General features: G+C 39.6%; 1 protein-coding gene across 1 annotated transcript in view; it reads left to right on the forward strand.

The window, feature by feature from the left end:
• LOC140327556 (vomeronasal type-2 receptor 26-like) overlaps nucleotides 1–5,214 on the forward strand; it is a 38,452-nt gene extending 33,238 nt beyond the window's left edge. Inside the window, exon 4 of the mRNA XM_072406945.1 lies at nucleotides 4,316–5,214. Coding sequence (XP_072263046.1) covers nucleotides 4,316–5,214 — 899 coding nt within the window. The remainder of the gene's footprint in view (nucleotides 1–4,315) is intronic.
• Nucleotides 5,215–11,080: the final 5,866 nt, after the last annotated feature.

An 11,080-nucleotide genomic window follows, 5' to 3' on the forward strand; every position in this document is an offset into this window, starting at 1 on the left:
TGACAAATTTTTTAACCTTCTCTCATGTTTGCTGAAGAGACTTGTTGCTGTTGTTCAGTGCACAGATATCATTGGATCCAGAACAAGACCCGGGTCAGTAAAATCGTGCATGCACCGTATTATAGGATTGGCGCCTGAAACACCAGAGACTGAGATTAGACCTGCAGTAGCTAGTAAGTTAGGGTCTATGTATGTGGCAGGTCATAAGAACCAATTTTGAAATTGGAAATTAAATCTGGTACCCCAACCAAGGGGTGTGGTGAGAAAGCATGGGCCACACCAGTCCTCTCCCTCCTCCTCATCCTTCATTCCTTCTACTGGCAAATCCTTTCTTTTGGACACTTCTCCTGAAAGGCCAGCAGCAGAGGACACTGTGGTTAAGCGGGCACACCACTACAGCTCCCTCAAGCACAGGCGTTGCCAGGAAGTGCTGAAACTGCTGTCCTTGGGGGAGAAAAGTCACACCTCCAGAGAACTCTAGTCTGCTTTGCACAGAGAAGTTGAGGCTTTTCTGACACCCTCCCAGCTTCAAACAGGCAACCTAGTGTGCAACTACGGGGCCAACCTTGTGGCCACGCTGCGCATTGGCCGCATAACACATGTGCCCTGCTTTGAACACTTACTGAACCTGGTGTGCAGAAGTTTGTCTGCACGTACCCGGAACTGCAGGACTTACTGACACAGGCTCGCTCCATCTGCATCCGATCCCGATCCCCTACTGCCACCACGGCGCTTAGCAAGAACTCCACCCTGCACATGCTCCAGGGTCTGTGTGAGCAAAACAGGATGAGGTGGGTGATGAGGAGGAAGATGTTTTGGCGCCTACTGAGGGACAGATGGAGGATGAACCCAGGAAACCCCTCTTTGATATGTGTGTCCACATGTTGCGATGCCTACGGAGGGACCCCCGCATTTGCAGCATCAAAAATCAGCATGATTAGTGGCCACCTTTCTGGATCACCGCTACAAAAGAAAGAAAAGTTTACCCACCTGAGCAGAATACTATGCGACTGGCTGTGTGAGGAGTTCCGCGCACCACATTGCACACAGGGAGGAATCTGGGGGACACTGTCTCCACCGTACCCTACTGTAGCGGTGGCAGCAGCAGTATTGGCCGCACACATCCAAAAGTCTAGGCCAAGGCAGGGGAGATTTTCTGGATGCCTGGCAAAACCTGATGCGGCCACCTTAAACAAGTGAAGTGCAGGGGCATAACTATCGAGAACGAATAAAGCGCATGGTGCAGGATTACATTGGCTCTTTTCTGGCTGTTGGTAGTGGTGTTGACGACAGCAGTTATGAGGAGGATGCCTGTCCAGTCAGTAGTGACACCATTAATTTTTGTGTCAACAGGCTTGAAATCTGCCCACAGTTGGCACAGTATGCCATTAAGCTTCTTTCATGCCCGGCATCCAGTGTTCTGTCTGAAAGAAACTTCAGTGTAGCTGGTGGAGTGGTAACAGTCAATTGATCATGACTATCGCCAGAAAATGTCAATGTCAAAGCTAGGTTACTAACAACTATCATATCCCCACTGAAGATGTCACTGATTGTCTGACACAAGGACTCACTGGCCAACCAAGACGTCTCTGTGAACTCACATTGCTCCTGTGCTGAGTCAATGGCTGTCTATCACCAACATCCTGTCAGCTAAGCCCGCCTCAGTTGAATTTTTCTGCTAGTTATGGCAACGTGCAGGGGTGGCATTTTTCACCAGTATCATGCCTGCCATTGTGCCAGCTCGCAATTTACTTTACATTTCTGCTGCTTCCAGGAAAGCCAACAAACTGCATATGACACCCCCCAGTACTGCCACACTGATAGGCACCATTGCCTTTGCCTAATTTTTTTGCTAAGTATTGTAAGACTTAGGGTTGGCATTCATGTCATCCACTTAATGATGCAAACTAGCAATATCGTCTACCTTTCTAACACTTCCAGACAACAGCATCAGTCCTGGCGCACAAAACATCTTGGTCCGGCCCTTCTACGTTTAATCACAAATTTCCAGTATTTGTATTACACACTTCGGGTTAGCATTGACGATGCACTACCTCCAGCTCTAGATGCCAGTTACCAATGCTGTCCATGCTCCATCCTAGGGTCCACCCCCTTCTCCTCCTGCTGCCGCCTGTCTGTACTCCATTCACAAAAATTGTATTACCCACTTCTAGGTGTCATTGATAATGCACTACACCCAGCTCTAGAGGCCAGTTACAAAAGCGGTCAACACTATGTCTCAGGGCCCACTGCCTCCTCCTGATGCTGTTGCTCCTGCCACCTGTCAGTACGCTATTCACTCTAATTGTATTACACACTTCTAGGTTTCATTGAAAATGCACTACACCCAGCTCTAAATGCCAGTTATCAATGAAGTCCCCGCTCCTTCTTAGGGACCACCGTCTTCTCCTCCTGCTGTTGCTGCTGCCACCTGCCCAGTACTCCATTCACAAAAATGCTATTACACACTTCTGGGTGTCATTGACGATGCAATAGTCTCAGCTCTAGATGCCAGTTACAAATGCTGTCAACACTCCTAACTTAAATTATAATACACATGTCTGTGTATCAATGATGATGCACTACACCCAGCTCCCCATGACTTTTACCAATGCGGTCTCCCTGGCGATAACTGACCAGAGGCAACACACTGCTACTGCTCTCGCTGACCCACCCTCCGTCTCTGGTCCTTCATCCTTTTGCCTAATGTCACTGCACTACTTGTCCACAATTTTATGGGTGGCATTCCTAACAGATGTCATTCAGGTCATGATGGCAGCTAGCAATTTTTATTATTAATAAACAGGATTTATATAGCGTAAACAAATTATGCAGCTATGTAAATGAAATAGGGGTGCATACATTAAATAGCAACGCGTTTTCCTGCTGTTTTGACGGCAGAGACTGTTGCTAGTGGTTTGGGTTCACCCTTTCTCAATGTTCCAATGTTTGTGCTGCATTCTTTTTGATACCATTAAATATACCAGGTAAAGAAAATATACTTACCTAAAAGAGAATCTGAGAAATAAACAAATAAATTAAAACAATCGGGGTAGAATCGGTATTGGTGGAGCGGGGGTGACTGTTGTAATGGTTGAAACAATACTGAAGCATACGGCTTGGCAACGGTTGCCTCATACAACTCAGGACTACACCCACGTCACCCTGTGCCACCCTTATTTTTCTGTCTCGGAAAAGGTTTGTGACATTAGTGCAATAAAAAGAGGACATTTGTCATTCAGAAAATAAGAGTTTATTAGAATATGATTTTTGTTTTATTATTAATAAAGCAGAAAATTTTTTATTATTAATAAAGCATACAAATTTGTGTGTGGACCACCAAAATTTTGAGTAGATTTAGAGTGATGCCCTAGCCCAAGAGTAGAGTGCCAATGATGCCAGATATTCCAGAAAATTATGCACTGAATAAATGTAAAGCTGACACTATAGCTGTAGGAGATCAGCTTCACAGGTGTAGATTGAAATAGGGCATGTTCTTTTTTATGGATATAAAATAGTAGTTGCTAGAAGTAGGGATGAGCGAGCGAGTTTTTAAAACTCAATCTTGAAGAGAATTCAGCCGTTCACGCTTACCGAAATTGTAAGCTAGAATGGCCAGTGTAAATTCGCTGATTGAACTCAAATAAAAAAAAAAAAAAGGCACTAGAGGTTAAATGGGGACAAGTATCCATATTCAAAACCACTAGTGCTCTCTATTTTATTGTGCATTTTATTAAAGCTTCTCCACATTCCCTATGATAATTTTTCTGATGTTGTTTCCAAGAGGCAGCATAAGACCAAACCACCTCACTGTCAACCTAGCCAAACACAAGACAACCTAGGGAGAGAGCCATGGCTCTTAGAAGCTGGTGAAGTTTCATCAAATTTCTTCGATCAGATTGAGGTTCCAGTTTGATCCTTCCATGGGTTTGAGATGAACTTGCACAGAATTGACTGTAACTATTCCCCTAAAACGGAGATGTAATTCCAAGCAGACACACTTTATAGGATCTTCACTTCTGAGTGAATCCTCCTAACCCATTTATTATGATTCAGAAATTGTTTTTTTTTCATGTTAGGAGATTTTCACTTAGAATAAAATATCTTGTTCCTAGAAAATGTTATATGCAATACCGCTTATGTTATATATTTTGAGAGTTTACCTGTGGTTATCTTACTAAAGTTGTGTTTAAAAAAAAGGCTAGCAAGCACTACTAATGGACAAAAAACACAATAAATCAATTGTTTCTAGTGGAATTTTACATTTTAAATAATCCCCCCTTTCTTTTTAAATAAAAACATTTTTTCATTGCAGATAGTGACAGCTGCTTTAGATGTCCTGATGATAAATGGCCAGATGAGAGGAAGACAAAATGTATTCCTAAAACATATGAATTTCTATCCTATGAAAATGATACAATAGCTTCTGTTTTTTCATTTACATCTTTGATATTCTCAGCCATGACTTTATTTGTATTAGGAAAATTTATCTGTAATAAAAACACTCCAATTGTGAAAGCCAATAACCGGACTGTGAGCTTCATCCTCCTTACCTCCATCTTGCTGAGCTTCCTCTCTGTCTTCTTGTTCCTCGGTCGTCCTGTGGATATAACCTGCATACTCAGACAAATATCATTTGGAATCTTCTTCTCCATCGCTGTCTCTTCTGTTCTGGCCAAGACGACCACTGTCTACATTGCCTTCAAAGCCACCAAACCTGGCAGTTCCTGGAAAAAACTGGTCACAGTCAAAGCATCTAACTCCTTAGTCTTGACTTGTTCTTCTATCCAGGTTCAGATTTGTGCTATTTGGCTGTCAGTGTCTCCTCCCTACCAAGAGTATGACATGGACTCCTATCCTGGGAAGATCATCATTCAGTGTAATGAAGGGTCAGTTGTTGGGTTCTACTCTGTGTTGGGTTATATGGGGTTTCTGGCAGCTGTGAGTTTTGTTCTGGCTTTCATGGTGAGGACATTACCGGACAGTTTTAATGAATCCAAGTACATCACCTTCAGCATGCTGGTGTTCTGCAGTGTGTGGATTGCCATGATCCCGGCCTATCTGAGCACCAGAGGGAAATATATGGTGGCTGTGGAGGTATTCGCCATATTGACCTCTAGTGCTGGATTATTAGGCTGTATATTTTTCCCAAAATGTTACATAATTATTTTAAAACCTGAGTTGATTACCAGGAAAAAACTCTTCATAAAATGATTCTAGAATTATTTCATTTTAAGATGACCTGAGATAATGAGTAATGAGTATCTTATCAATTGGAATTCAGATTATCTGTGTTGTAGGGCTGATATTTCTTTTTCAAACTATCATAATTGTCCAAAAGCCCTAATAAAATATATTTTAAAGATAAAATTCATTCAGGTAATATCCAGTAATTCCTTTTAATTATTTCTATATTGTATAAGGGTATTTATAAGGGTCTTTTTTTATATTCTAGAACCAACCTTTTTGGTCCCGCAGACCACTACAATCACTGTCTTCTGACCGTGCATGCGCGGGGAGCCGGGTTTCGTGATGGCATAACCCCGCCCACTTCACATTGCAGATCTGAGCCTGTGATAGAAGAGTAGGTGGGTTGTGTCCAGCGACCCGCCCACTTCCCTGAGCCAGGGACTTGTACAGTGGACATGGTCCATAGCTCTGACCAGTTCATCCCCCCAGTGGGGTCCTTCTTCTGGCCCCGCTCAGGGGTGCACTGGCCAGAGCCAGGGACCACCAAAAGTTTCTCGCAGACCACCAGTTGGTGACCGCTGTTCTAGAATAAATGTAAAATACAAAATAAAATGAAAATACTAAAATATTACGTAACATATTAAATTAGTGTGTGTATATATATATATACTCAAAATGGTTAATTGGTTGCACAAAGTTATACTAAAATGCTGATTGGTAAAAATCCATCAACCATTAAAATCTTTGAAAAATCCTTTCAGGTGTTATGAATTTTCTTTTGATATCTTCAATTAATGTTTTGAACCTACATTAAAATGTGCTGAAAACATTATTAAATATAAATATAGAGTTGACCCTCCTCTCTCTTTCTTTGGTGCCCATTTAGGGTAGGAAACATGTGTATGGATTGATGAATGAGAGAGGCTACCTACATTAACTTGGGCCAATCTTTAAATCAGGGGTGGGTCCTTTAACACCAAGGGACCTGATTGATTAAAGCTCTATAATACTGGAGATAGAAATAGGTAATCATGGGTAAACCTGGGTGATCTAGCAAAGCTGGATGGATTTTTTAAAATTATTTGCTATTACTTGTCAAATTTAATAAATCAGAGCCAATGTGTTATCCACATATAATGCGGTCTACCCTCAAAGTTTCATACATTTAGCCATGTAATCAAATCAAGTTTTAAAACATGGTGCAGACTTTTTCTGCACACTCTTTTTTATAATAACTAATATTAATCCTAAAAATGGCCATAAATTATTAACAGATCTTCATTTAGGCAGATTTATTGTGATTTACTGCTTTATGTATCTATTGTACAAGAAACTTCAGAAAGTTAAATCTGTGTTTAATGTTAAATATATTTGTTCCTTGCACTTCTCACAATATCAGATTTGTTTAATAGCTGTAGTGAGGATATGTGTCTTGTCTAATGATCAAACATTATAAAAACAGAACAAAACAGAGAGAGAGAGTTTTTATTTAACATTTTTGGTGAGCTAGAACTAGTCCCACTGCACTGGAACCTCTGCTTACACAGCTTACCAAAATATGTTAAAAAAAATAGTTTATTAGTCTTTTCTCTCTCTTTATCCTAAAGTTATGCACCCCCCAGGCTAGGCATACTATATTTCTCTTTACATACTTTGGACCCTTCTTCTGGTTACACCCTATCTCATTGAAAGCTTTTGCATATATTTGTCTATACTTTTAGAGTCTCTTCAAAGAACACGTGGGAGTCAAACTGCCCAATACATTGGTATTGTCCTGTTTATTCATGCATGTTAAATAAGGTTAGCAATATTTAGTTGTTCATATCAGAAGAAAAATACATGGCAGCTATGAAGGTGATTACCATATTCATTTCCAGTGCTGGGATGTTTGGTTGATTTTATGTTTGTATGTTTTTTATGGGTGTATGTTTTGATTTTAAAACATGAGCTGAACACAGAAGGATCAGTTCTTAGTAAAATCGTGCCGTAAAGTACCACACATTGACCAAAAGTATAAGCTCCGGGTGTTAGGAGATCCTTACCTGTTTGACAATCCCATGCATTACATTATCAAATTCTGTTTTTTTCTGTCCAGTGATGTCATTTGCAGCATCCAGGAGAACTGAAAAGTAGCAGCAGCCATTGCTTCCCTTTAGCTGTGCAGCCTGATGTATTTATCGGTATCCCCAGCACTCATTGTCAGGCTGTACAGCTGAACGGCAGATGAGTTCCTGACTCAGTCCTGCACTGATATGGCTGCCGGGACTTTATAGCCTCTCTGCTTTCCCTCACCATCTTGTAAGAAATGCAATCAATTCCCGCTTAGCTTAGCTTCCTATGTGTAGACAAGAAGGTGAAGACAGCGGCGTTAGATTAGGGTACAGGTATTTGCTAAGTACAGGTGCGGACAAAGGCCTTACACTGGATAAGTCAGGTTTATACAATATATTATTAATATATAACACCAAGGGTTTTGGCTGTATTATTATCTATGAATATATATGAACCTTTTGCTGCATACATTTCCAATATCTACATTTCATAATACATTGCTCTTTGCTGAAGATATATTAATAAACTTCATTCTTTTAGTGTCACCAGTCAACCCCTTACACACCTGCTGGCTCCTAAACCTAAAATTTGCTGACAGTTCACATCTCTAATCATTGAGACTCAGGTTCCTGATCAAGTAATCACTATGTTAGCTGAACATAATAATATATGTCTTCAGTTCTCAGACAACATTGCAGATGCCACTGAAACCTGAAGTTCTGCTTTTCATTAATGTTGTAATTGTCAATACAATTATTGAACAAAATCAAATACTATAAATATAATACTAATAATATTAATAAAATAAAATAATGCATCTTGACCGCACGCTAATAAAATATAATTAATAATTACTGTACATACATCAAGGTTTTTTTAAAAACTATGACCCAATCAATAAAAAATTAAAATGATTTATACTACATATAGTTCATTTTCAATTTAAAAAATGAATTATATGTAGAAAATAATGAAGAAAATGAGATAAAGTGATTTTTTTTACCAATGTTTGAATTGTAATACATTTACAATACATTTATACATATACATTTTGCAATACAATTATAATACATTTTACAGCTAAATGATAAAACACTTGTAGGACTTACACTTTAGAGCAGAAACACTTAATGACAACATCTCGGAAATTTGGATGTACCAAAATGTTCTCCTAATATGTTTTAAATGTAAATTAATAAATTATGTGACTTTTAGTTACATAGACTAATTTATTTATGGTTAGTGTTGATGTTCGAATTCGGGTTGTCCTTATATTAGACCCAAATATGGCTGTTTGAATTCGGGTAGACCCGACCCGAAAAACACGGGATTCGACAGCAAAAATTCGGGAGGAAAAAAACATTTTTTTTTTCTTAAATTATTTATTTTGTATGTGTTTTTTATTTTAAACTTGTTCTTTTTTTTATTTTTTACAGGTTATCTGACAATGACATTATGAATCATAATGTCATTGTGGGATTCCTGGACCGAACTTTGCGGTCACAGCTAATTGAAAGCATGTGCCTTCAATTAGCTGTAACCGCAGGCAATACGAGGGCAATAGAGGTTGAATGGAGATACTATTTCCATTCATCACTCATCACAGTGATTAGGGGAGCGGAGCTGTCAGCATAGTAAAGCTCCGCTGATTGCTCTGCTCCCTGATTGGCTGAGGAAAGGGAAATCCTGATGATGCTTGAGCTGTCATATGGATTTCCTATTACTCAGCCAATTACAGAGCACCAGGGATGAATGGGCACAAGTCTCCCAATTCAGAGAGGCTTGTCCTCATTTAACCCCTAGTGCCCTGCAATCCCTCAATGTCAGGAGGATTTCCAGGGCTCTGTTTATTGCAACCCTGGAAATCCTCCTGTCATTGGGATAACCGGTAAAAAAAAAAAAGTTTAATTACACAAACACACACACATTATTAAAATAATTTAAAAAGAAAGCCTTGTCCTATCTTTTACTTATTTTTAACCCTTTCAGGGAATGAGTAAGGGGATTTATGTACCCCTGTACTCATTCCCCAGTGTGGGGTGATGGAGATCTGGGAGTCTACTTCTTAAAGGGGGCTTCCAGATTCCAAAGTCCTGCTAAAAATGTTTATTAAAGCCCATATTGTTTTCAATGGAAGCTTTCATAAAAGCTTAAAAACGCTTGAAAAAGCCTCCATTGAGTTTAATTGAAGTGTTTTCCCGTGTTTATCCAGCGTTTTAATTTTTTAAATGTTGCAAGCAACGTTTAGGATAACGCTCAAAAACGTGCCTGAAGGAAACGTCCTGGTGTAGATTAGCCCATGGGAATGCATGGGGACTTCAAACATGGGCTTTAAAAAGCCTCAGGTTAAATGCTGGGGAAACAGTCCATGTAGGTTAAAGCTGCATACACACGTCCATTAATTATCGTTAGAAACGACCGACGAACAACCGATGAACAACCAGTTGGCCAAAAAAAAGTGACCAAGGATGCCGACGAATGAGGATTTTCGTTTGAAATGAACGACTGCCACGGTGGATCTGATTGGCCGACGATCTTTCATTATTATTATTATTATTATTATTATTATTATTATTAATAAACAGGGTTTATATAGCGCCAACATATTACGCAGAGCTGTACATTAAATAGGGATTGCAAATGACAGACTAATACAGACAGTGATACAGGAGGAAAGGACCCTGCCCCCATATATACACAAGTGAAATCACTAAATGTTTTTTTAAACCACCTTTGACAATAATCCTTTTTTCAATTATTTCATTTCTATTAAGACAAACGACAATGATATTTTAATTAGATCACTAAAGCTTGGTGAGAATTTTTTACAATTCATACCATTGTGAGATGACATATTTATGAAGTGCTTACTAGTGTATATACAGCTTGATCTCAGTTAGTTTGCAGTGTTGCAAAGCAAACCAAAAAGTCTAAAAACAGTGCAACAAATGTAACAATAAATTAATTATATAGCAACATAATTGCTATGATCTCACCAGTGACAGCTTGCATCTGCACAGAGCTGATCTTTAGAAACCTGCAGCTGTGATCTCTCTCCTGGCACTCAGTGCAGACGGATCCTTGTCTGTGGTATGTACAGATCTGCAGGAAGGATTATTATTATTATAGATCCCATCACCCTGTGTGCTCCATCCGGGAGATATACCAAGGTAACCACCTCACCATGTACACCAGGATGGGACAATGACAGATTGGACTGCTGACCTTTATACAGACACAAGTTCCAGGACTGTCATCCTTGTCCTTTCTTCTGTACTTTTCTGTCACGGCACCAATGATAGGACACATAGTTACATAGTAGGTTAGGTTGAAAAAAGACAGAAGTCCATCATGTTCAACCACTAGGGAAATAAACATATCTCAGATATAAAACACTATAAGATAAAGTTGGTCCAGTGGAAGGCAAAAAAACCCGGGTACAACTTGCTTCAACAGGGGAAAAAATTCCTTCCTGATTCCATGAGGCAATTGGATGTTCCCTGGATCAGCAGTCTCTGTTATTTTTACTTTAACGCCTTAATACCCAGTTATATTCTGTGCTTCCAGAAATCATCCAGCTTTTTCTCAAAGCAATCTATAGTAGTTGCTGAAACTACTTCCTGAGGGAGCCGATTCCACATTTTCACAGACCTTACAGTGAAGAATTCTTTCCTTATCCGGAGCTTAAACTTCTTTTCCTCGAGACACAAAGAGCGCCCCCTTGTTCTTTTTAATGATCATATCCCCCCTTAAATGTCTCTTCTCAAGGGAGAATAGATTCAGTTTAGCTAATCTCTCCTCATAGCTGAGCTCCTCCATTCCTTTTATTAGTTTAGTT

The sequence above is a fragment of the Pyxicephalus adspersus genome, chromosome 3, assembly GCF_032062135.1.
Source record: "Pyxicephalus adspersus chromosome 3, UCB_Pads_2.0, whole genome shotgun sequence".
Lineage (NCBI taxonomy): Eukaryota > Metazoa > Chordata > Amphibia > Anura > Pyxicephalidae > Pyxicephalus > Pyxicephalus adspersus.